This window comes from Brachyhypopomus gauderio, chromosome 1, assembly GCF_052324685.1.
Source record: "Brachyhypopomus gauderio isolate BG-103 chromosome 1, BGAUD_0.2, whole genome shotgun sequence".
Lineage (NCBI taxonomy): Eukaryota > Metazoa > Chordata > Actinopteri > Gymnotiformes > Hypopomidae > Brachyhypopomus > Brachyhypopomus gauderio.
Genome location: NC_135211.1, coordinates 43,032,449 through 43,059,438, shown reverse-complemented (window position 1 = coordinate 43,059,438; position 26,990 = coordinate 43,032,449). Strand labels below are relative to the sequence as shown.

General features: G+C 42.8%; 1 protein-coding gene across 4 annotated transcripts in view; it reads left to right on the top strand.

The window, feature by feature from the left end:
* acsl1a (acyl-CoA synthetase long chain family member 1a) overlaps positions 1 to 21,004 on the top strand; it is a 23,996-nt gene extending 2,992 nt beyond the window's left edge. Inside the window, exons 1-21 of one of the 4 annotated variants that reach the window (XM_077014081.1) lie at positions 3,242 to 3,593; positions 5,771 to 6,011; positions 7,026 to 7,140; positions 7,262 to 7,326; positions 7,741 to 7,842; positions 8,825 to 8,924; positions 9,342 to 9,517; positions 10,122 to 10,154; positions 10,290 to 10,341; positions 11,425 to 11,498; positions 12,096 to 12,173; positions 13,145 to 13,279; positions 13,369 to 13,503; positions 14,356 to 14,451; positions 14,991 to 15,063; positions 15,152 to 15,240; positions 15,356 to 15,472; positions 16,842 to 16,985; positions 17,253 to 17,354; positions 19,553 to 19,624; positions 19,728 to 21,004. In XM_077014081.1, the coding sequence (XP_076870196.1) occupies positions 5,817 to 6,011; positions 7,026 to 7,140; positions 7,262 to 7,326; positions 7,741 to 7,842; positions 8,825 to 8,924; positions 9,342 to 9,517; positions 10,122 to 10,154; positions 10,290 to 10,341; positions 11,425 to 11,498; positions 12,096 to 12,173; positions 13,145 to 13,279; positions 13,369 to 13,503; positions 14,356 to 14,451; positions 14,991 to 15,063; positions 15,152 to 15,240; positions 15,356 to 15,472; positions 16,842 to 16,985; positions 17,253 to 17,354; positions 19,553 to 19,624; positions 19,728 to 19,868 (2,094 nt within the window). In that variant the 5' untranslated portion in view covers positions 3,242 to 3,593; positions 5,771 to 5,816 and the 3' untranslated portion in view covers positions 19,869 to 21,004. Of the gene's footprint in view, positions 1 to 3,241; positions 3,594 to 5,770; positions 6,012 to 7,025; positions 7,141 to 7,261; positions 7,327 to 7,740; positions 7,843 to 8,824; positions 8,925 to 9,341; positions 9,518 to 10,121; positions 10,155 to 10,289; positions 10,342 to 11,424; positions 11,499 to 11,960; positions 12,039 to 12,095; positions 12,174 to 13,144; positions 13,280 to 13,368; positions 13,504 to 14,355; positions 14,452 to 14,990; positions 15,064 to 15,151; positions 15,241 to 15,355; positions 15,473 to 16,841; positions 16,986 to 17,252; positions 17,355 to 19,520; positions 19,625 to 19,727 lie in introns of those variants that run through there. The other 3 variants (XR_013132720.1, XM_077014072.1, XM_077014061.1) reach the window with 3 other exon arrangements.
* The last annotated feature ends 5,986 nt before the right edge of the window (positions 21,005 to 26,990 follow it).

Below are 26,990 nucleotides of genomic sequence, written 5' to 3'. Positions count from 1 at the left end.
ATACCAGAGACGCTATGATTCTGGTGTCTTGTGACTCTTCAGATTGGTGTCTGGGTCTGTGTGTTTGTCCCCATGTTCCTGTCATTTCTCTGTCGGTCTGTCCTGTCATCTCTCTGTCAGTCTTTGTGTGGGTGGCTAAACTGCAAAGCATCCTGGCTGGGACTGCCAGCTACAGGTCTTGTTCCTCAGATAACCAATCAGAAATGAGCTACTGGTACCTTCATTCCATCACAACCAGTAAGAGGACATTTATTATGTAAAATAATAGTGTATGTTAATAGTTGTGCCACAGTTCAGGTTTTACATGACAAAGCATTGCTTATCTCTTATATCTCTTATACTCTTATATAGTATCTCTTAAATCTCTTTTCCAGGAAGAAATGAGCTTGAGTTTGTCTCAGTGTTTCAGCATCTGGTTTCCTCTCTGGGGTTCATGTTTTACTCACTGGACCAAGCGTTCCGTGTATAGATGTGTGAAGAGTCTCAGAGAGAGTGCAGAGACAGAGAGAGAGAAAGAGAGAGATACAGTGAGTGAGAGAGATACAGAGAGAGACACACACACACAGAGAAAGAGAGTTACAGAGAGAGAAAGACAAAATACAGAGAGAGAGAGTGGGAGAGAGAGAGAGAGAGAGAGAGAAAGTTGGAAAGGAAATCGATGTGACACTTCAGAGAACAGAATCATTCACACCTACAGAGAGGAGAAACAGACACAACACTGGGGCTATATTCAAAATTTAATGATGTTTTATTTAGGTATCAATTACATTTTTGATATTTTATGAGTCCACAGAGCCCTAATTACACTGCACATATACCATGTGCCATTCGTCTCAAAATACCAATTTGCGTTTATTGTCCTTGTTTGAAAACATCAGCTAAATCATTAAACCAAATCAATAGAGCTATAAACCATTCACAAACCTGCTCTGCCTCTTAAAAAACCTCATATGAAATGACATTTTATCAGCATTTGCATCAGATCCACAGGGACCCAAAAAGCATCTTGGCTGACCATCATGTGTTTGCTTCACCTCTCAAAACCACAAACGTCTCAGCTCACTCCCATCTCACATACACCAGCTCACGGCAGCAGTGTGGGGAAAAATGTTCTTCGCATTTAATCTGCAGCACCAAGCAAAAAAAAAAAACACAGCTGGGGTGCCTCCATCTTGTGGAAGAGGACAGCTTGGCTCTCTGTTTTTGAGATTTTTAACCCCGCAGTGAACATCCGATATCCAGCAGCAGAGTTTGGCCTCTATGCCGGGTTAACTGGGGCATGTTTCGTGTACTTCCTGCTTCCTGGGCATGTTTTATAGCTTTCCTGGAGTGCCTTTAGATACATTGGCACAGCTCATGTTTCTGTAAGGGTCCGGCCTGTGCTCCTGTTGACCAGAAGGGGGCGCATTAGGAGAGCAGGAACTCTTAGTCCTAGCAAATCCACTTCCCGGGATCACATGTTCAGAACCTGACATGCATACTACAGGCCAAGCACCTCCGTCAGGCACATCGGGCACTGCTGTGCCCACTGTTGTCATACAGGCCAGAGGATCTATCCCAACCATGGGCCCAAAACATTCAGGGCCCAACCCTCTACCAGAGCTAAATGAATCCTGGCCCGGCACTGTAGGAGAACCGAGTCCTCTGTTCGAGAGCCCCTCTTAGCAGAGCTTGACTTTGGAGTCCTTCTGTGTCCACTGTGGTGTGGCAGCAAGTCCTGCAATAGGGACATGTATCCCTTCTTCTGGAAATATGGGGGTAACTAGGACCCTGGGGTCTCCTCCTGATGGTCGGGGATGGGGACTGACCACAGAGCCTTTATTGCTTCCTCTGAGGTGTGCAGGAGGAAGAATGGACCAAGGTTCACGGACGTCCTGCAGCTCTGTGCAGCTGGTTTGGGCCGTTTGCCGTGAACCAGCCAGATGTGAAATCTGAACGGAAGAATGTGGAAAAGTGAGAATTATACAAGGTGCTCGGTGAGAGAATAATACAGATAATTATACAGGGTGCTCGGTCTTGCCAGGTGTGGATTAGTGTAGCATGTGCCTAGTAATTACTCTTACGAACACACACACACACACACACACACACACACACACACACACACACACACACACACACACACACACACACACACACACACACACACGTGTAGTATATATTTGTTTGTGTGTGTGTTCTATCTTGTTTCTACATTCCACAGTATATAAGCCAGCCTTAGTTTGACATTTTGGTGCTAGGTAACTGAAGCACACACACAAACACACAGTATATTATATTAAATTCTGGTGTAATTATGTCTTGTTTACATAAATATCAGCAGTATGCTATTCTGTGTTGGGTGGTGCTTGGCATGCTTGGTAGGTCAAGTATGGTGGTAGGTTGGCTTTCACCAAGAACTCACACACACATGCACACACACACACACACACATACACACGCATGCACGCAAACAAATATATACTACACACATGTAGCCTAATAATCATGTGACTAGTTTGGCATTTTCTATCTGTGCACACACACACACACACATACACACGTATGCATGCAAACAAATATATACTACACACATGTAGCCTAATAATCATGTGACTAGTTTGGCATTTTCTATCTGTGCACACACACACACACACGCACGCACACACGCAAACAAATATACACTACATACATGTAGCCTAATAACCATGTGACTAGTTTGGCATTTTCCATCTGTGCGCACACATACACACACACACACACACACACACACTGGACACATGGACACACACACTGGTAGCTCTTGTGTAAGTGCGTGCCCACACAGATATGAACTGACCTTGTGTGAATTCAGACTTACACCTTGTGAATTACCAGCTAACCGGGAAATGCGGTTTGTGTGTGAGTGTGTGTGTGTGTGTGTGTGTGTGTGTGTGTGTGTGTGTGTGTGTATGTGTGTATGTGTGTGTATATATATGATTGTGGGTCAATATCACACACCCTGCTCTTCCCACACTATTATCAGTTAAAACTCATCTTGCTGGTATTTTAACACACACTAAAGCTTTGATGTGGGTCATTTGTGTGTGTGAGTGAGAGAGAGTGAGAGTGTTGGTAGATAAGGACAGGAGGTATACTCAAACAATGCCAAGATCACTCTGGTGAAACACATACAAACACACACACACACACACACACACACACACACACACACACACACACACACACACACACACACACACACACAGTTTATATTGCTTTGCCCTCAGTACAGAGAACATTCTGGCATTCAGACATTTGAACTAAGTGACAGAGAACAGGAGAGCAAAGAAAGAAAAGCAGGTAGGAAGAAACAGATAGAGAGAGAGAGAGAGGGAGAGAGAGGTAGCATTAGTGTGAGGTTGTGAGGCACTTGCGCTGCTGTCTAAAGGGGTTTTCTGCTATTCTTAGGAACAGCTCTACCATACTACTGCTATTCAGAGCGTACGCTACCACACACGCCCCACACACACACACACACACACACACCACATACGCTTTCCTCATCACCCGTGTGGGGGAGAAGATTCACTCGTTTTCTGTTGGTTTCATCTGAGTTCTTCTACGCTGAAGATGTAAGTACTTATGCAGAGCTGTGTGTGCTGTTCACTGTCAAAGTAGACCAGGCGCCTATGTTTAGATGAGTCACGAGTGTGTGTGTGTGTGTGTGTGTGTGTGGGAGGGGGTGGTACCGGGATGGGTTTTGGGTCTTGGGTCAGCTGAAGGACAGGCTGTCCAAAGAGTGCACGTGTGTGTATGGAGGTGTGTGTGTGTGTGTGTGTGTGTGTGTGTGTGTATGTTACAAATGAAAATATAAGAAAATATAGATTTTCAAAAGAACACAAGCTACTTCTTTTAATAGTCTTTGCTTGTCACGTTCTTTTTCAAACAAATGATCATTTATTAAAAATGATTAACGGCAAAAATGTCTTCAAAAAGAAAAAGTATTTTAGACGTTCGTCTCCAACTCTGGATAATCATCAGCTCTGGACTTCCTCTTTTCAGAAGTTACGGAGTGTCACGTTTGGAGTGCCGTCTAGGCTGACTGGAAATCCCAGTTATTACCACATCTAGGCAGTTGATTATTATCACCAGTGTTGGAGCACCAGGTTGGAAAAATTGAACCACAGGTGACTGTCCAATAGGAAACTCCCTTCTGTTGATGGACAGTCCTGAGTATCCAATAGGAATATTTCTTCTGCTGTTGGGCAGTCCTGAGTTAAAAAGTTGCTACTTTACTGCCAAAACCAGTAACCAGTGGAGAGTCCCCTACCCAGAATCCCATGTCCTCTGTTCGGAACTTTCACTGAAGCTCCTCCCTCTAAAGCATGCTTAGCACTGAGACCGCCCTCTTGATTGTGGAGGACTGCCTCCTTGTAGAGATATTTCTGCACTACATCTGGTACATGTACATTTTTTTGACTAATTACAGAGGCCAGGGTGGTGACTAAGGCGTTTGTTTTGAAGTGTTCTTAAAGTAAATAATTTACCAAAACTCTATGTTATCTGGCTGAGAGATCCTGCTAGATGTCAGACTGAATTCTTGGTAAAAATAGTTTTTTGAGGTTTATGAATATGGACTCTGGGCTTCCACACCCCCTGTCTCTCTGCAGAATACTCAGACCAAGTTCAACAGTTAGCTTCAGGCTTCGAGCTGAGCAGGGACCTATGACCAGGGGCTGGATGGTGGCTTTCAGCAGAGTAGAGGTTGGGGTTGGGGCAGAATAGGGGTGGGGTCGGGGTGGACTCTGGGCATGGCACCTGCCTTGCGAGGAACCCAACCTCTTCATGATTGATGAACATCCACAGGGGTCAAGGAGGGGTCAAGGAGGGGTCAGGAGAAGAGGTGGCGAAATGCAGAACAGGAACATTTGAATATGTGCTGGTGTTGGTTATGGACGACGAGTTTCAGTCACAGTCCTTAGGCTTGATTTCAGTTATTGCACGAATTCAGAACCGATATTAGAACATTAGTTTTAAATCTGTTAAATCTGGAATCAGATTCAATACTACCACCGTTCTTTAACTTTGCTTTCCATGTCTCAAGTCTCATTGCTCTTAATCTGAAACTGTACTACATGCAACAGGACTACAAGCTAGCCACTGTAAGATCACACAACAGGACTGCAGACTAACCGCTGTAAGGTCACACGACAGGACTGCAGACTAACCGCTGTAAGGTCACACGACAGGACTGCAGACTAACCACTGTAACGTCACACGGCAGGACTACAAGCTAACCACTGTAAAGTCACATGACAGGACTGCAGACTAACCACTGTAAGGTCACACGACAGGACTACAAGCTAACCACTGTAAGGTCACACGGCAGGACTACAAGCTAACCACTGTAAGGTCACACGGCAGGACTACAGTTTAGCCCATTAGGCCCATTAACAGGACACGTCCTCTCTTCCAGGCCTTTTATTCAACTGTAGGGTTCGGCTCATGTTACCCTGTGAACTGAGTGCTATCTGTGAACCTCCCCCAACAACAACAAAACACACATTCATTCATACTGTTAATAACCAGTTATAGAACTAAAACAGTCCTGCAAGACTGCTAATTTCCCCGCTGAGGGATTAATAAAGGATTATTTTATCTTATCTTAAGACCCCACCTAAAACTTAACGTTATATACAGCATGCATGGTTACCCTTTGTTTAACAGGGCAATTCTTAATAGTTACAAGAGGACTTAAGAAGCATCAACAACCTTATTGTGTCCCCCCCCTACTTTTTTCCCCACACAGACTCTTGCGTGTATTTCGGTGAGGAGCTCCCTCTGGTGGCCGAGCCATGCAGGTGCAGGACCTGATCCGCCAGTTCCGGGTGCCGGACCTGGTTGACATGCGGCAGTACGTGCGGTCCTTGCCCACCAACACACTGATGGGCATGGGCGCCTTCGCTGCCATCACCACCTACTGGTACGCCACCAGGCCACGGGCGCTCAAGCCCCCCTGCGACCTCACCATGCAGTCCGTGGAGGTGGAGGTGAGTGCGTGTCACAACACTGCCCCCTGCTGGGGGCCAAAACTAGTCGTCTTTCCAGAGTTCCCCAGATTAGGTGCTTGGTTGTAAGCGGTCGCTCCATAGCAGCAGGGCAATGGCCCGGGCACGTGTGATGTTAAAGAGTCTTGGCATCAGCCACGTGAGCTTGTGCAGGCTGACCAGGCCTTGTTTCACCTGACGTGTGCATGCGTGAGACGCTGCGTCAGGGGCCTGACTGGATGTTGGTGTTGGTGATGGAGTCGCCGCTACTGTCACGTGTATCACTATAATGCAGTCTTCAGATACAGCAGCTAGACCGAACTATCACACACACGCACACACACACACACACACACACACACACACACACACACATATAGATACATACACACACACACATATACACACACACAGATACACACACACACACACACATACATATACACACACACACACACACACACACACACACACACACACACACACACACACACACACACACACACACAGAGTCATGACTGTGTTTTTCTTGTAATAATAAGGAACAGCTCTTAGCCCACATGGTTGCCATGGCACCAGCCAGTCTAAATTTACAAGAACATCTCTCTTTCTCTCTCTCTCTCTCTCTCTCTCTCTATCTATCTTTCATCAACACACACTTACACACAATCCACTGATTTCAAAAACATATTTCACTGAGCACGATCTAAAGACACTAGTATATGTTATCTTTACTTACTTTTAACAACACGTTACACACACACCCACCCACCCACACGCATCTTACAAACCTGTCTCAATGTCTAGATCACAGAGTCTCTGTCATTTGTTCAGTGGCTTGATTTTATTATCTGTTATTGATTGTTCATGACTGTCACCCTCCACACAAACATGATCTGGATCTACGTTAGACATCACTGCAATATGTTAGTAAGGGGTTTCTGTGTTACTACATGCCTGTTGGACATTTTCAACTTGACCTCAAAGTTTTTCGATTGGTGGGTTCGTGGTTTCCAGGGCACGGAGTACGTTCGCCGGTCCATCTTATTGGACGATGACAAGCTGATGACCCACTTCTACGACGATGCACGGACGATGTACGAGGCCTTTTTAAGAGGAATCAGAGTGTCCAGTAAGTGTTACAAACGCACATCTTGTTTTTGCAATTTCAAAAGAAACATCTTGGGTCTTTCCTTCATTGGTCGATGCTGTAAGGTTAAAGGTTAAAGGTCATATATTTTCCCTCTGTACAGATGATGGGCCTTGTCTAGGAGCAAGAAAACCCAATCAGGCATACGAATGGCTGTCTTATAAAGAGGTGAGAGGTCACTGCATCAGTCAGAGATTATGTGTTACTTCATTAAGGGTCAGGGGTCATGGGTCACCATCATACTGATATTTTCCACTGGTAGAAGATACATTAAACCCCTTATTGCTTTATAATGGTTTACAATGCATTATAATGGTTTACAATGCTTAATAATGCATTATAATGGTTTACAATGCCTAATAATGCATTATAATGGTTTGGAATTACACTGCATTCTAGTGGAGTGGATGCTCAGAAGAAACCATGGACAATATTAAATTATATAATTCAATTATATATAAATTCTTAATTCCCCTGCTTTATCTTTATCTGATTATCTGAGTCTTTATCTGAGACAAATCTCTCAAAAATGTTCTTATGTTACACAGTTGTTTTGGTGTGTGTGTGTGTGTGTGTGTGTAGGTTGCACACAAGGCTGAATTAATTGGCTCAGCATTGGTGCACAGGGGCCACAGTTCAACAGGAGACAAGTATGTCAGCATCTTCGCCCAGAACAGACCTGAGGTACACACACACACACACACACACACACACACACACACACACACACACACACACACACACACACACACACACACACATACTCACACACACTCTAAAATATATACATATTCACATTAATTTTTATTTAAAGGTATTACAGAATCATTCCATGTGGTAAATAAAATATCAATCTTAAATGTAAAGTCGGTTAAGCCACGTACTGTCTGAGGTCTGGGTGGTCATCATCGTCCTCAGCAGGTTCAGGTTCTCCTGTGACATCTGGACCCACAACACTCTCAAATCAGACGTGTCAAGTCCACATAAAAACATGTAGGCAAAAAGATTAGCCTGAATGGCCTGCAGAGGTCAAAGTCTTGCAACATGACTTCTGCAGGAAGTGAAAGTGAGGAGTCCTGTTGTTCAGCTGCTTGCTTCACGCCGGAGATCTTCAACATCGCACGTTTTGGTTCTGACTCCCAGCCGCATGAGACCCGAGGCCGTAATTTCCCGCCTAAAGGCCCAGTTCTGTTCCTCAGCCTTGTAAAGTGGTGATCAGAAGAAGAAGCTTATTTCTGTGCTTATGTTTTCTGTGTGTATACATGGATGTTTGAAATTTATTTAATTTTATTATGATATATTAATAGTTTATTTTTATATATTTATTTATATATTTTTATTATTTTTTTACTTTTAATTTATATAGATGTGAAGCAATTTGTATGTCTTCCATAGAAAAGTGTTATATAATTAAAGTTTATTGTATTATTAAATGTCACACACTTCAGCTGCTAGTGTCTGATCTTCACCGCATGGTTACTCTCCTCGGCAGGTCCAGAAGGTTCCGTCAGGTGGCGATAGCCGGTGCTAAATTAGATAAAGGAGTCCTGTAGAAGGTCGTAGTAGGGTCGTAGAAGGTCGTAGAAGGGTCATAGAAGCAGCAGGCTGAGATCTGGTCTTCTCTGGGCCCCTTCGTGTGTGTGTGTGTGTGTGTGTGTGTGTGCAGTGGACCGTGTGTGAGCTGGCCTGTCACACCTACACTCTGGTGGCTGTTCCGCTGTACGACACCCTGGGCACAGACGCCATCAGATACATCATAGACAAAGGTGAGAATACTGTATGTGTTCACACACACAATTTCTCATATACATATACACACACACACACACACACACACACACACACACACACACACACACACACACACACACAATCTCTCATATACACACGCAGACACAGACACACACACACACAATCTCTCATATACACACACAGACACGATCTCTCATAATAATAATAATAATAATAATAATAATTTCTATAGTGCCTTTCAAAGTACCCAAGGACGCTGTACAGAGAAATACAAAAAAGAACAAAGACAAGAACAAAACAGACAAAACAAATGACAATAAAAAAATGCATATATTCTCTCTATCTTAATTTCTCTTTCTCTCTCCTCCTTTCTCTCTCTCTTTCTGTCTCTATCTCTCTCACTCTTTCTCTTCCTTTCTCTCTCACTCTAGCCCAGATCTCCACGGTGATCTGTGACGTGGCAGAGAGGGCACGGACAGTGCTGGAGTGTGTGTCGTCACGGGAACACAGCGTTAAGACACTTGTACTGATGGAGCCGTACGACAGTGAGCTCACGACCCAAGCCCAGCAGGAAGGCATCGCAATCATTAGCCTGAGAGAGCTGGAGGTCAACACACACACACACACACACACACACACACACACACACACACACACACACACACACTCACATACACATGCACTCACACTCACACATAAACTCACACACACACACACGCACACACACAAACACACACACACACACACATACACACACTCACATACACATGCACTCACACTCACACATAAACTCACACACACATACACACATACTCACACATACACACACGCATTCACACACATACACATGCTCACACACACACACACACACTCACAAACACACTCACACACACACACATACACACACACACACACACACACACACACACACACACACCCATACACTCACACACCCGCACACACACACACACACACACACACACACACACACGCACACACACATATATGCACAAATGCTCACACATTCATGCATCAACACACATACACACATGTACACAAACACACACATGGACATACTTGCTCACACTCACTCATACACACATAAATACATACACACACACACACACAAACAGATACTAATAGGTACACACACATTCTCACACAGCAACAATGTGTGTGCCCTGTGCATATGAACTGTGTGTCTCTTCTAGGCCATTGGCAAAGTGAACCACAAGAGGCCCGAGGTAAGCAGATCCTGAGAAGATCATTAGATCATTCAGTTAGTAGGCTAAACTCACTTGTTCTTGACTGCATATGTCTGGTTTGGGTTTGTTGTTGGTGTGTGTGTGTGTGTGTGTGTGTGTGTGAATCTCCTGTAGCCTCCTAAGCCAGAAGACCTAGCTCTTATCTGCTTCACCAGTGGAACTACTGGTAAGTGTGTGTATGTGTGTATATATGTGTGTGTATTAGGGCTGCGTATTGATTCAAATTCCAATAATCGATTCTGAAGATTAAGAATCGATTTATTTCGATTTAATCCGATTTAATCCGATTCAATCCAATTCAGGGTTTAGTGTTATTAAAAATGTATTTGAGCTGTTTCCTGACTATGTACAAAAGCAACATGTTAAAACTAGTATTATATCGATATTAATCAGCAAATAGTTACTGGTAGTTGGTAGTTACTGATGGCTGGAAGACTGGTGAAAAGGGTCATCATAAATCTACCTTCAAGAATGGTAATCCAGGACAATAAACAGAGGACATATTTGAGGTGTCTATATCTGCAACAGTGGACTCCTACTTGGACACTAACCAGTGCATTATTATTATGATTGAAATAATTAAGAATTCACCCAAAAGCTGTTGCTACCAAATGCATTTTTATTTTAAAAGTGCTCACACTTAATAAACTGAAAGTGTAAAATGTAAACATTGTGTATTTTCCTTTAAAGTGCGAATATAAGAACAGAAAATTTTTTACTTAAACTGTAAAAACACTGGGTAAACTCTCAGTGACACGCACGCACCACTTTTTCAAAAGCCGGTTTTGGTCCCCTGCAATTTTTACGGTTAAAAACAAATATTTAAACAGCGACGAATCAAACATGCTAGGACCATGCAGAAAACGACCGCTCCGAGTTCTCACGCTGAAAAAAATCTAGTTTATTAGTAGACGATTCTCTGTCACGAGTGTTACGTTCTGGTTTAGGCGGTTTAGTTAGTTAGGTTTACAGTTACAGTTAGTTAGACCGAGCGCGCCTGCGTGAATTCAGTGACGAGGCGGTGGTAAAAGTCCACTGGGGGAAATGTAAAAAATTATTTTAATAAAAAAAATTGATCTTTGGACGTACGAATCGATTCTGAATCGAAAAATCGATTTTTTAAACACAGGCCTAGTGTGTATATATATATATATATATATATATATATATATGTGTGTGTGTGTGTGTGTGTGTGTAAAGAGTATTAAGTGAACTTGTGTTCTTCATTTCATGTTTTCTGGTCGATCAGGGAACCCCAAAGGGGCGATGCTCACACACGGGAACGTCATCGCCAACTGTGCTGCCTTCATCCGCATCACCGAGGTAACTGATAGGGGGCAGGGTTGGGGGCGGAGTGTGGGGACAGCAGAGGTGGAGTGAGGGGCGGGGTTGGAGCGGTGTGAGGGGTGGGGCTGAGTGTGGCAGGAGGCGGAGCATGGGGCGGTGGGCAGGGATTGAGGTGGAGCTCTACTGCCTTGTTTACTGTGATGTGTATTTAAAAGTCATGATATTTCTGATAACCCAGCTGGTTCCATTTCTGTACACATGACATGTCGTGTGTCATATTTCTGATCATGTGAGCATGTCTATCATCTTCCTCCTCCTCCTCTTCCTCCCTCTTCCTTCTTCTGTCACTCTTTCAGTCTTTGTGGTTTATATTTGTCTACTCATTTCCTTTTCAAACCGTCTGTCCCGTTTCCATTTCTACTGTGTGTGTGTGTGTGTGTGTGTGTGTGTGTGTGTGTGTGTGTGTGTGTGTGTGTGTGTGTGTGTTTGTGGGATTAGGGGAAGTTGCGGCCCAATCGTCATGACACCCTCATCTCCTTCTTGCCTCTTGCACACATGTTCGAGAGAGTGGTGGAGGTATGTTTCACCCTGCCTGTGTGTGTGTGTGTGTGCGTGCGTGTGTGTGTGTTTCAGATTCACTGCATGCTCAACCACACCGACATTCACATATCTTATCTTCCCCTGGCTCACATGTTCGAGAGAGTGGTGGAGGTACGTATGCTAACAGAACACAGTCACTCTGCCACACAGAAACCTCCAGCCTGTCTGAATTCTAGTAGACGTTTTACAGTAGACTTCATCAGATTCTCCTTGCTGTACTGGCCAGTTATTTTTGCATAACGACATGCAGAAAGCAGAGCCGTGCGGCCTGTTAGCAAAGATGAAAGCGCGCTGCTTTTACTGACCAGTTGTTCGTCAATAAAGCCGTGATGCATGTTGCCCTCTGGTGGCCATACACAGTGAATACATGTTCAACCATACAGATTTTCTCTGTCACTTTGGTGCATTTCTTGAATCATTGTGAATATTTGCACAGTAGTAAGTGCATTTCTCAAAACAATTCACACAAACAGCACCAAAGTTGAAGTGGATTAGCAGCAAAAGCCCATCAACCGTATTTATGTGAATGAACATGTATGTCAGTGTCATCAGAATGACAAGCCCTTGTGTCTTTGATCAAGAACGTGACAGTCAAAATACTAACAAATGTTGTCATATGTCAGTGTACTGTGTAAACATGTCCTGATGGCTATGGGCTTTAGGACAATGACTGCACATAAAGTTACACATCACTGTATGTGGGAGATTAGACTATAAACACACGAAACTGTCAGAATTGTACAAGCAACCCTGCACGTGACATCACAGCTCAGTTACGCTACACCTCCTGTGAACTGATGCTGAAATGTTATGGGGTGGGCAGGACTATTGAACAGAGAACAAGTAATATATTTTGATCGACATGACAAACATTATTGATTACAGTAAATGATGACCTAGGAACTGCAATTTCATTTGCTTGATGATGTCATAATGAGTGAAGTTGCTTTAGTGATGTGCAGCAGTGACTAGATGCTGTGGAGGTCATTTTGAGAAATTAAATTCTGATCTGCAGCATGTACCAGAGCTATCGAAAAAAACTAATATTGTTAGTGTGTGTGTGTGTGTGTGTGTGTGTGTAGAACGTGATTCTGGTCAATGGTGCGTGTATAGGTTATTTTCAAGGTGATATCCGGATGCTCATGGATGATCTGAAGACACTAAAACCCACCGTGTTCCCTGTAGTCCCCAGACTGCTCAACCGCATGTTTGACAAGGTCAGGAACACACACACACACACACACACACACACACACACACACACACATCCCGTGAGCGCTTGTGCTAACACACGCCCCCTGCTCAGATCTTCGGCCAGGCCAACACTCCGCTGAAGCGCTGGCTGCTCGACTTCGCCACCCGGAGGAAGGAGTCAGAACTGCGCAGCGGCGTGGTGAGAAAGGACAGCATGTGGGACAAGATCATCTTCAGCAAAGTGCAGGTACCAGCACACAGGAGAGAGGAGGGGAGGCCCTGACGAACAACGCCCCAGCAGGCCTGGTCCTCTGGTCCACTGGACCTCTGGTCTCCTGGTCCTCATTAAATACACATGACATAGACCTGATGTAAACATTATATACACATAATATAGACCTGACGTAAACATTACATACACAACATAGACCTGACGTAAACATTAAATACACATGACATAGACCTGATGTAAACATTATATACACATAATATAGACCTGACGTAAACATTACATACACAACATAGACCTGACGTAAACATTAAATACACATGACATAGACCTGACGTAAACATTACATACACATGACAAAGACCTGATATAAACATTACATACACATGACATAGACCTGACGTAAACATACATATAAATGACATAAATGCTTATTCACGCACACTCGCTCTCAGTTCATTGCCAAATGTTTTTTTCTCAACACAAATGAAACAAGAATAATAATGATGAATGAATAATATTAATACTGAATGAAGTAAAAAACAAAGACCCACAGAAAGAGACAAACACACAAAAACTCACCAGTTCCAAAAACTCACATCTGGACAGATACCTGCACTTCTGGCTGAGACTGTATTTAACAAATAATCACCAGATGAAGAAGGCGACCCTGAAAACAGATGTTTCACATGCGCAACCCTGGTTAACAGATTATTCAAGCAAAGTTGCCTAGCAACAAATAATTCAAACACACTTGCAGCTCTAGCAACAGATGGCTTGAGAATGAGTGGATGCAACTCAAACGTCTGAATGAACTGAATCAAAAGAGAAAACGGGACAGCAGCCGCCGCTCTCTGTCTCCCCCTGCAGGCGAGTTTGGGTGGGCGCGTCAGGCTGATGATCACTGGAGCCGCGCCCGTCTCCCCCACCGTCCTCACCTTCCTGCGCGCCGCTCTGGGTTGCCAGGTATGCTTACGAAATATTACACCCATTGCAAGCTTCACTTTTAACAGTACAGGGTCAGATCCAAAAGGGAGTCAGAAACATTAACAAAGCCACCACGTAAATACTTAGAGAGGAAACAAACCGTTCTTACAATCGGCTGCACGTAAGAATACGACAACCAATGAACAACAATGCAAAGGACCAAACACCAGGTTAATATACACAAGACTAAACAAGCTACACATGATTACAATAACGAGAGGGTGGGGTTACAAAACAGGAGGAGGCACTACGAATGACAGGGCCACATTGCTACATAAACAAAGACTTGAGTGACAGGTGGGGGCTGGGCTACCCGTGACAGTTACATTATGGAGTACCAGAACAGTGATGAATATTCAACAATAATATGCAGATGTGCCTACACTGCATGAAGTTCTCAGATTAGATTACCATGTAAACCATTGTGAAATTATCCTACATTCATATTGCATTGCTATTTTTAGAATTACATTACCTTTAATTCTGTGTGTGTGTGTGTGTGTGTGTGTGTGTGGTAGTTTTATGAAGGCTATGGACAGACAGAGTGCACTGCAGGGTGTTCTATGTCTATGCCGGGAGACTGGACAGCAGGTAACATACACACACACACACACACACACACACACACACACACTGTAATATAGTAACAGCATGTAAACAAACACGTCTGTGTGTTTAGGGCATGTGGGACCTCCTCTGCCCTGTAATTTTGTGAAGCTAGTGGATGTAGCAGACATGAACTACTACGCAGCCAATGGGGAGGGAGAGGTGAGTCACCGCTGAGTTTAACAACCCTAGTGGGCCGTGGCTGAGTCTTGTGCAGAATGTATGCATGTCACATTTTGGCCAATATACTATCTGTGTGTATGTGTGTGTCCTTCAGGTGTGTGTAAAAGGACCAAACGTGTTCCAGGGATACCTGAACGACCCAGAGAAGACGGCGGAGGCTATCGATAAGGACGGCTGGCTGCACACAGGAGATGTTGGCAAGTGGCTTCCGGTAATTCCTGCTCTGGTTTTAACATTCTTAAGGATGTTGGAAAATTACGGCCTTGTTGGCCTTTTGGAATCACTCAGAACCGCTCAGAACAACTCTCTGTACAAGCAGGTCTTTTAACTTCAACTGTCTCAGACCACATACATGAAGACAACACAATATTGAACACAATATTATCAATAATAATGCATGGAATTCACATTCCATGTTTTTCGAGATACTCCTCGCTGCAGAAGCAAAAGTCCAGGGGGTGGAGCTAGATCTAGATCTAACTCCTCCCACCATCGTGTTTTCATTGGTCTGAAGTAATTGCACTACGCAGGTGGAGCTGTATCAGACCAGCCATTCCAAATCACTGTTGCCGTCCCTAAATTGCTATTCTTATTTACTCACTTGCCGTTCATTTGTGAACAATCACGAATGTGAAAGTACATTAATAATAAACCAATTTTCATCTTGCTAATGCTAGTAACTAGTTTCCTTTGGTGATCATACAAAATCTGACTGTTTCTGTTTGCACGAACAACCACTGTTAAGTTTATCTAATCTAGGTGTCTAAGTAAGTAATGGTAAAAACTGATGTTAGAAGACGAGCGGTTAGCTAAACAGAATACAGTATACAGTATCATATATGTATGAAATATGTATGTTGTATGTATGTTATGTATGTTGTGTTCTTCAGTTACTTATCATTTGTAATGGTTGTGCTGTTCGGTACCCCATGGACATGTCGAGGGGATTGTTATTCAGTAGTGCGTGCATGTAACGGCCATGATTTTCATTGACCAGTTCACTGAAAAACTTCACAACTAATATAATGCTATTTATATTTTTCCATCCACCTAAAGATGCATATCACGGTTTTTGAAAAAAGGACAGACGCTTTCAGTTCCTGTCCACTTTTATGTTTCCTTGTAAACTTAAAAAAACGTGCATTGTGTTATTTAAAGAACATTTTGATCTTTACATGGTAAAAGTCTTAAGGGTGAATTTATTGGATATATATTTCCTGGTCGGAAAACGTGACATGTTAGCTTAACAACCAATTGCAATGTGATGAATTTAAACCAACGAAAAGATATGGATGGTGGGAGGAGTTGGATCTAGATGCAGCTCCGCCCTCTGGACTTTTGCTTCTGCAGCGACGGGTACTTGTGTTTTTTCGAGAACCCAAAGACTGCAACCTGCAGTTGCAAATACATGGTACACAGAGCACTATGAAAGAAAAAAAAGACAATATTGCAAATCTTTATGTAAATCGTCTGTGCGTTCCATAAGGACGCGGTAAAAACATGGTGTCTGGGGGACTGGTGGGCGTGACCCCTGACCCTCCGGAGGCGTGGCCTTTAGGGTGCTTCTGCTTGGTTTCCAGAACGGCACCCTGCAGATCATAGACAGGAAGAAGCACATCTTCAAACTTGCGCAGGGCGAGTACATCGCACCTGAGAAGATCGAGAACGTCTACCTGCGCAGTGACCCCGTGGCCCAGGTGTTTGTGCACGGAGACAGTCTGCAGGTGAGTGAGAGGCTGGGTCTGTGTGTGTGTGTGTGTGTGTGATGTGTGTTGCAGTGACGGGAGCAGCAGTGTTTATCACAGATACAGCTGTCATGGTTCTCTGTAGCGTGTTCATAGGTGGTCATGGTACCAAACATCCTGTTATTTGTGGTGTATCTAGACAGCGCACATTCTGATGTAGTGCAGGGAACGTTCACCACAAATGTAGGCTCCTGAGCTTGTGTGTGTGTGTGTGTGTGTGTGTGTGTGTGTGTTGCACTCCTGTAGGCGTGCCTGGTAGGCATTGTGGTGCCTGATCCAGACTTCCTCCCAGGATGGGCCAAGAAAAGAGGCCTTGAAGGTTCATACACACAGCTGTGCAAGAGCAAGGTAGCATGCACACACACACACACACACACACACACACACATACACACACACACACACACACACACACACTCACAACTCTCTCTCACACACACACACACACACACACGCAAACACACGCTCACAACTCTCACACACGCCACACACACGCTCACAACTCTCACACACACACACGTTCACACTCACAACCAGAGACCGTATATATAATGGATGGTACGTCACCGTTGACTCCCATTGTGAATTTTTGAATGGTGCGCGTTTGAAGCACTGGCCCCCGCTCTCCTTTCCAAGGAAAAGTTACAGTTACAACCGGTGAGTCTATGCTACTTATATCGCGAAGGTAATTATTCCTATGCTGAATAAGAGTCCTTTAGTTTGAATCGCGCTTAGCACAAAACATTCTAACTGAAATAAATCTTCGCGCTAAAGAATAAACAATGTAGCTATTTGTAGTTGGCGTACGTGTTGTGTGATTTTCACTAGGCAAACCAGACACTGACTGTAACTGAAAATGTAAAAGTGAAAAAAGCTATTGGCTAATATAGCCAAATATAAAAAGCATGGTTAGTTGATGAGGTTTAATGTGAATGACATATATCAGTCCCACCAGGATTTCGCGGGCCTTTTTTGTGATTGTTGCGGGCTAAAATGTTTGATGTTGCGGGTGTTTTTCAAAAAAATTGCGATGGAAGTTGCGGTGTGTTTTTGCTTTTTTGTGAGTACATTACAATAGGGAGTAAATGTTGTATGGTTTCCTCTATTTAGTAGTCCATTTTAATTATCTATTTACCTATTTATTCAGGGTTGCCAACTTTTCAAGATCGCTTGGAGTGAGATTTGAACCTGGAGGGGGTGGCGAACATTAATTGTTGACGGGGGGGGGGGGCGGGGTTAGCGAACATAAGTTGTTACCGGGCGGCCTGTAAAATGGACACAAATTAAGTATTATATCGAGATCGATCGCCAGTGGTTGGCGCCAGAGCGAACTAGTAACTCATAGATATGGATCAGAGATAAATAAACTTTATCTCTGACTTTAAACTTTATCTCAGTTTAAAGTTTAAACTTATAAACTTTATCTCAGACCCTCGCCGCTTGCGTGTGCTGCAGTGACTTCGCGGGCTACCGTTGCATTGTGGGGAATGTAGTGTTTATGCGTGCAAAACACCATCGGGCGGCTGTGGCCTGCGGGCCGGTTCTAATAGTAATTAAATATCATCCAGGGGGCCATAGATAATCAATTCGCGGGTCGGATCTGGACAGTTTATCCCCGCTTTCATGTAGTGTACCGGGATACTGCATTTCCCGATCTTTTTGCCGTTATTTTCGTCGCTCATGCTGCTTTCAGTCTGCTCCTCTTGAACGTATATACGGAAGTAAGGCGGGAGTTTGTCGACGTCACATCAAGACGACATCAGTGATTGGTCAAATTTGCGGGAAAGTTGCGGTGATTGGCTGAAGTTGCAACACCGCCCTGAATTCGCGGGGTTTGCTTGAAGTTGCGTATATATATATATACGGTCTCTGGTGTATACACACACACGTATACACGGTCTATGCCTCAAGTACATTTCGTTCAAATCGCTAAACTATGAACTAGCTAGCACAATTTGCTAACCTGAGAGGATTTAAAGTTAACATCTGGCTAGCTAGTCAAACATCTAAGTGAGTTACTTACCGAAAGAACTGCAAAGAACTTGACCCTAATGGTCTGTTACAACAATTTACTGCAGAACAAGACATTGAGGTGTGGTATAAAGACACTTTTGACGTTTACCAAAATAAACAAAGGTAAAAGGTTTTAATACTGCTGTCGAGAGTTTTGAAAGATACTAACGCAATGTTATAGAATTGACAAAATATAATTGCTCAAAAAACTTATTTTACGTGTAATAAAAATTCAAAATTTCTCGTCCGGCCCGTTCACTTACATGGGAAAGGGCGGGGTTAAAAGTTGTACTGCAGCCAGCCACTAGAGGGCAGCTGACACACGGAGGCTTCACTTTTCACTCGTGTTGTCCAGTTCACTTACATATACGGTCTCTGCTCACAACACACACACACACACACACACACAGCTCAGGTTCAGGACCCCAGGGTTATATTATGGTTACATTATCCCAGTGCAGCGGCAGTCGTGTATATGTATGGCTGTGTTTTTAAACGCAGTTCCTGTATTGGCTGTTCACCTGTTTGATCAGGAGGTGAAGAACGCAATTCTGGAGGATATTGTGCGTCTGGGGAAAGAGGCCGGCCTGAAGTCCTTTGAGCAGGTCAGACACACCCACTCCGGGTTCAGAAAGAGAAACTCCTACCCATACTGTAGACGTCAAAGACAATACAACAGAATGTGTGTGTGTGTGTGTGTGCTCCCAGGTGAGGGACATCACCCTACACCCCGAGATGTTCTCTGTGCAGAACGGTCTCCTGACACCCACCCTCAAGGCCAAACGGACGGAGCTCAGGAACCACTTCAGAGATCAGATCAGCCAGCTGTACGCCCGGATAAAGATGTGATCATGGGAGAGGAGAAAAGAGAGAGAGAGAGACAGAGAGACAAAGACAGAAACACAGAGAGCAGGAGACAGCTGAACTTCTATGATTGCTTCTATTTGCATTCTCTGCATTCACACTCTTAACAGAGCATTTTCATCGCTCTGAAGACGGTTTTGAAGTGCAAGTACGGTAATCACCACACAGTGGCGCCATTTCCCCATGGCTTCAGAACTGCCGTAGTCCCTCACTGTCTGTTCAGTGACTGGCCACTGTCTACAGGCCACTGAACACCTCTTCTCTCATTACCAAGCATTTCAATACAAATAATAATTGTCCATATTAATATATGATTTCAGTGGTAGGAAAATGATTAAATTTAAATGTTATTATCACATTATTATTATACCTCCATGTTTAATTAAATTGTCTGATTGGCAGACTGACCATGAAGCTGAATATTTCACAGGTGAATGGGTGAAGAACAGACATTTATTCTCAGATGTGACGCTGGCTACAGACTTTGAGGAAAGTTTTCTTTTAAACTAACGATTTGATTTGTGATCTCACTTGTGAGCTTTGATTGGAGGCTGCCTCCTCCAACATTCTGTGGTGTTGTGGTTTATCTCGTACCTAAACCCCCTCTGCTTTGTGTACTTGTAGGATATTTTCCATGACAGCGACTCAGTGCCATGCTTACCATGTCAACTAGTTTGTGTTTTATAACAAAGAGACTTTTATTTTGTCATTTCAATATTTAAGATGTGAGCAGAGACTTTTACTGGTTGCGTGAATTCTTGTCATAGTTCTTGCTACATGCTAGCCTGCGACTTGAAATATGTTAAGTTCCTGAGTAGCAAAATTAGTTATTTGTTATTCTTCTACATTTTGAATTAAGGGTACGAGTATCACACATTACTAAAATTTTAGGAAATACCTCTGAAGTCAGAGCTGTAGGACTGGAAGGATCTGCTTTTAGCTATCAGCACGTAAAGAAACCTCGTTGCAGGCCCTCAGTACGTCTGCTCTACGACTCCCATTGTGTGCCTAAATGATCTATTTGTGTTTGAAATATGTATTTTGGTCAAGGTTTTAAAATCTGTGCTGAGTGTCATTTGCAGTGGCCTCCATGTGCAGGAAAAATAAAACAAGACATCGTCTTTAGGTCCATGTGTGTTTTACTTAACCACACGTGTGGTCCATATGTGTGAGTTAACTGCTCATGCGGTCCACATATGTGACTTAGCTGTACATGAGGTACATGTGTGATACTTAACCATACATGCTGTCCACATGTGTGTTACTTTATTGTATATGTGGATCACGTGTGTTACTCAATCATACATATGATCCACGTTTGTGATAACTATACATGTGGTCCATATGTGTTACTTAAGTATATACGTGTGTCACTTAACTGTACATGTGGTCCACATGTGTGATACTTAACTGTACATGTGTATTATTTAACCATATATGTGGTCCATATTGGTTATGTAATTGTTGTGTTACTTAACTGTACATGTGATCTACGTGTATGTTATTTAACCGTATATGTGGTCTACATGTGTAACATAACCAGAGTGATCCACAGATATCATAAAATATGTAACCAAGTTACATAAAGTTTATAAAGTTAACATTTGTCTTAACAGTATATTTAAGCAATAATTGAAGTGATGTTTTTTATCCTTTCCAAGATAAAGTGAGTCATCACATTTCTTAATCAGTTTGAGAAAAACATAAAAATTATCTATGTGTTTACTTCTATTAAGTGTTTAATAGATTCAGTATTTAACAGAATTTCTATCTCAGCATTGTATCATATCAGTATTTTAACAAAGAATCAAATACGTCCAGCATTTGTGATGTTTTCTTTTGAAAACAGCAGGTGCGGGACAGGTCTTTCTGCAGGTGCAGGACAGGTCTTTCTGCAGGTGCAGGACAGGTCTTTCTGCAGGTGCGGGACAGGTCTTTCTGCAGAGTGGAGCCTGCATTTTTTATCATATTGTTTCAAAATAATGAGCACAGTTAATAGTGCTGCAGGAACACAGTGTATATGCGTAGATTAGTGTGGGTATCTTGTGTATGTCTTGGCACTTAGCAGTGCCTCTCAGAACAGGAACAATGAAGGTTGTTAGACATCTTGAAGGTGACTGCATGATCAGGACCAGCCCAAGTCTTTATTGGGCGCTAAGCAGAATTTCATTTGGGTCCACATACCATCACCTCAGCACCAAATTCGTATGTATTTAATATGCTCATCATGATATCTTGGTGCTCTTGGGGGCCCCGTGGTGGCATGGGGCTGGCTCTGTGCATAAAAGTTATTTTTATTCATAGGGTCAAGGCAAATCCTGTACCTGCCACGTTCTGTCTGTGCGTCTGTGTATCTGTGTGTGTCTGTGGACAGACGTTAACAATAGACAGACGTTAACAATTTACCACTAAGTTTCGCTAGGCTTGAAGGCCAAGGAAAACAGGTGGGTTTTGAGCTGAACTTTAAAAATGGAAAGTGAAGGGGCCTCTCTAACCTGCAAAGGTAAATCATTCCATAATCTAGGTGCAGCCACAGAAAAGGCCCTGTCCCCTCTGAGCTTCCTTTTAGATCTCGGTACCTTCAGTAGCAGCTGGTTTGCTGATCTGAGAGACCGGCCAGGTATGTAGGGGTGAAGAAGCTCAGAGAGGTAAGGCGGTGCAAAATCGGGCAGCAGCATTTTGGACCAGCTGCAGACGTGAGAGAAGTGATTGGTTAACTCTCAAATACAGAGAATTACAGTAATCCAGACGGGTTGAAATAAAAGCATGGATCACTGTTTCAAGGTGGTGCCTAGGGAGAAAAGATTTCACTGGAGCCAATCGCCTCAAATAATAAAAACTGGACTTAACCACAGCTTTGACTTGGCTGTCCAATTTAAAATCACTGTCGAGTTTAAACCCAAGATCAGTGATAATCGGTTTAAAATAAGCCTCCAAGGATCCCAAGTCAACCAAGGTGGGCTCACAGGGTCCAAACATCATTACTTCGTCTTCTTTTCATTAAAATTTTAAAAATTCAATGCCAGCCAGGCTCTAATCTCAACAAGACATGTCAGAAGGTTTTTTATGGGACAGACATCCTTCTTTTTTATGGGCAAGTAGATTTGGCAATCGTCAGCATAAAAATAGAAAGGAATCCCATATCTTCTGAGGATAGAGCCCAGACGCAGTAAGTATAGTGAAAAAAGCAGTGGGCCCAAAACTGAGTCCTGCAGGACGCCACAAGAGAATGAAGCAACCGAGGATTCATAGTTGAGCACGCTCACGGAAAAAGTTCTCTCCTCAAGATAAGACCTAACCCACTTTAGAGCAGTGCCACTAATACCTGCCAAATCGTGCAGACGAGCTAATAAAATGGTGTGGTCGACTGTATCAAATGCTGCCGTTAGGTCAAGTAGGACCAAAACAACATGCCAAAAGGATGTCATTACAAACTCTTAATAAGGCCGATTCTGTGCTGTGAAGATTTTTAAAACCTGACTGAAAAACCTCCATGGTGCCATTTTCATCTAAGAACTGTTTCAGCTGCAAGTATACAATTTTTTCTAGGACCTTAGAAAGAAGAGGCAGCTTGGATATGGGCCGATAATTTGCCAGCACGGTTGGGTCAAGGCCAGGTTTTTTAAGCAGAGGCTGCACTACTGCATGTTTAAAGGTCACAGGGACCACCCCTGAGCACAGGCTGCTATTTATAATGGCAAGAACAGGTTCCCTTATGCTGACAAAAATTTCTTTAAAAAAACTTGGTGGGACAGGATCATGGGGGGAACCTGATGGTTTAATATGGCCAACCACAGTGTCTAACAGTGTGGGAGTTACAAGCTCAAACTGATTAAGACAGCAGAGCAAGGGGCCGAAACAGAGGGGTCAAAGTCTGGAGCTGTTATAAGGGCCCTGGTACTAACAACCTTTTCAAAAAAAAAAAAAAAAATGCAGAAAATTATTACACATATCAAGTGACACTTCCAGACAGGTGTTCTGTGGAGTATTTAGCACAGAGTCAATGGTGTTAATTAACACCCATGGATTATGGCTGTTGGAGGAAATAATATTTGCAAAATATTCAATTTTTTCTTGTTTCACTGTGCTCTGGTAGTGACGCCAGCAGTCTTATAAAATTTGAAGAGACACCTGCAGTCTATCCTTTTTCCATCTGCATTCAGCTCGGCGACATTTCCTCCTGAAAGCATGAGTTCTGTCATTAATCCAAGGTTCAGATTTAGACTTTGGCTGCCTGGTTTTTAATGGAGCCACCGAGTCAAGAATGGTTCGACAAGAAGAACTGAACCAGGAGTTGAGTTCTTCTGTATTAGTGGAGAGGGAGTCAAATGAACCACAGAGCTGATGAAAGGCAGCAGAAAACTGAGTGGCAGTGGAAGGGTTAATAAGCCTACAACGCCACGCAGAAGCGCGGGTTTTACTTGTAGTGCCCATCCAACTGACAGTGAATAAAACAGGCAGATGATCTGAGAACACAGGGTCATAATTTTCCACGTTGGTTACAAACAGACCGTGGGAAAGATGCTTGTTAGTGCAGCATCACACGTGTACGTTGTGTACACGTGTATTTAGATGTGTTCCTGTGCTGTTACCTTAGTTCGTCCATGTATTTGAACCGGTCCCTTGTTGCATATGTTACGTTCAGTGTTCCGTTTAAATAAACGACTGGTGGGCCAGCTACATACACACACACACACACACACACACACACACACTACACACACACACACACACACACACACACACACACACACACACACACACACACACACACACAGAGTTGGCTGTCCTCTATCACATTATATCTTGTGTTGTCCTGTAACAATAATTATCTGATGCACATACAGGAGGCACCCCCCGCCAACATTTTACACACGCGCCCCCCCCCCCCCCCCCAACCCTGATAATAATAATTTTAATAATTTTGCTTTGCTTCGCTCATAGTTGCTTGCCTTCGCCTCTCTCATAGGAATGAATTGCGAAGTTCGCTTCGCTTGTCCAAATTCGCGTGTATGTGTCCCCGGCTTTAACGTTTGATGTGGGAGTCTCCTGTGTTAAACTGGCATTTAGCATCTCCACAGAGTGCAATTTGGGTACTAGCACACTGCTTTGGATAAAAGCATCTGTTAAATGTATGTGATATAATGTGATATAATTAACCGGGGTATATAAACCACCCTGTTGGTAGTACTCATCTAATGGCGAACTTACTTCGATGTGTTTTTCAAGTTTGACGCGAGTTCATAAATGATGACAGTGATGTGTTCTTCGGAATGCAGAGGAGGAACACGGGTGTGGGAGAAAGCCATCTGTTACAGCCATGTCAGATCCTCTGCCATTTAGCGTACAAATCTTAATCTCTTACTGAGCACTGATTGGTTCAGGGTTGCCACACCTTGGTTAACATCAAATTCAAGGACCTTTCAATGACTTTCCAGGACCAACTTCCTCAAATTCAAGGACTGCACCTGGCACCATTTACCTACTCTTACCCCTGAATATGTTGTCAAAAAACAATGTTAATTCAATGCAAATTCAAAAGACCGAATGCCATTTCAAGCCATGCATCGTGATGTGTTCTGTGCATGATATTAAGCGCTGATTAAACGAAAACCTAATTCACACTCAACATGACTGGCAATCTAGCAGACCTGTGAGAAGGTGACATTCACGTAAAGCGGCTACACATACGTTAACTACATACAGGAAACACTAGCTTTTGGTGCTGAACAAACAAACAAATTTCTCTACAGGAGAATGACCAAACTTTTGCAAAGTAAAAGTCAGCATAGGCCCTGTAGAATCAATATAATTTTAAATGAACTTGCTGGCAAAATAATGACACATTGACAGTAGACAAATAATAACAATAATACACATATGCATATACACATTCAGTACATACATAAAACAGAGGAGCAAAGCCATATAATGAGATTAGACCTATAGATTTCTAGAGAAATCTGGTGTGAGATGATTCTAGCATTTTCCATGTTTTTTAATCTACTTAATGATTCTTAATTAATTCAGTCATAAAGAGAAAATAAGGCTTTTAACCACTCAACTTACTGTAGTGAATGTGGTATTTTGCTAAAAGTACGACTACATTTATGGCATCAGATAAATCCAAACTTAAGTTTTCCGCATAAAGTAAAATGGTATCAAAAGAATGTTAAGTTTGAGATTAATTCAGTTTCTAGTGTCCATGCAAAAACTTTGTGAATGTTGACATGAAAAAACAAATGCTCCTGGAATTCATCTTCTGACTTACAAAAGGTACCTGAATCCACATAAAGTTTAAATCTTCTTTCAAGAAACATGGCTACAGGATATATCTTATTTATTATTTTGAAATGAGTCTTATTTTAGAATATATGGGCCATTTGACAAGCCATTGTGGTTTTATAATTTGTATTAGGATGTTTCTTGAAAGAATCTCTATTACATATTTTGTCTCATAGCATCAGTGATAATCTTGTTATTACACTTGAAGTCAACTAAGTCATTCACTTTTAACATGGGCATCGAAAGAGTCAACTCAGAATATAAAATGACATTTTTGATTAATTGAATTAATGCTAAAGGAATCACTTTGCAGACTTTCTTAAAATCTTTATAACAACTATCAAATCAGATTTACATTTACATTTATGGCATTTGGCAGACGCCCTTATCTAGAGCGACTTACATTTTTTATACAAGTGAGCAGGTTACTGCAGAAGCACCCCCTAGTGGGCCCGCCAGCGGGCCCAGCTCCTTTACGGCGATATAAAACATATTAAACATTAATGAATCTCCGAACAAAAGCGCTTAAATCAAAATTTCCTATCCCATCTACATGCCTACCGAGTTTCAGCCGTCTACGTGCAGCCGATCGCGAGATATCCGGCTTTGAAGTTGACCACAAAAGTGCACCCCGCAAGGGGGTCTCCCGACATATCCGTTTACAAAACATATTTATGTTGTGAAATGTCTTAATGTTTTGTCACCTAAAAATCGTTTACTAATAAGGCTTTAATTTAAGACCTTAACAGCGTAGATCCGTTGTGGTTAAGTACCTTAAAAAGCTTGCTCACCTCACTGCAAAATTTTCCGAAATCTGCTTCC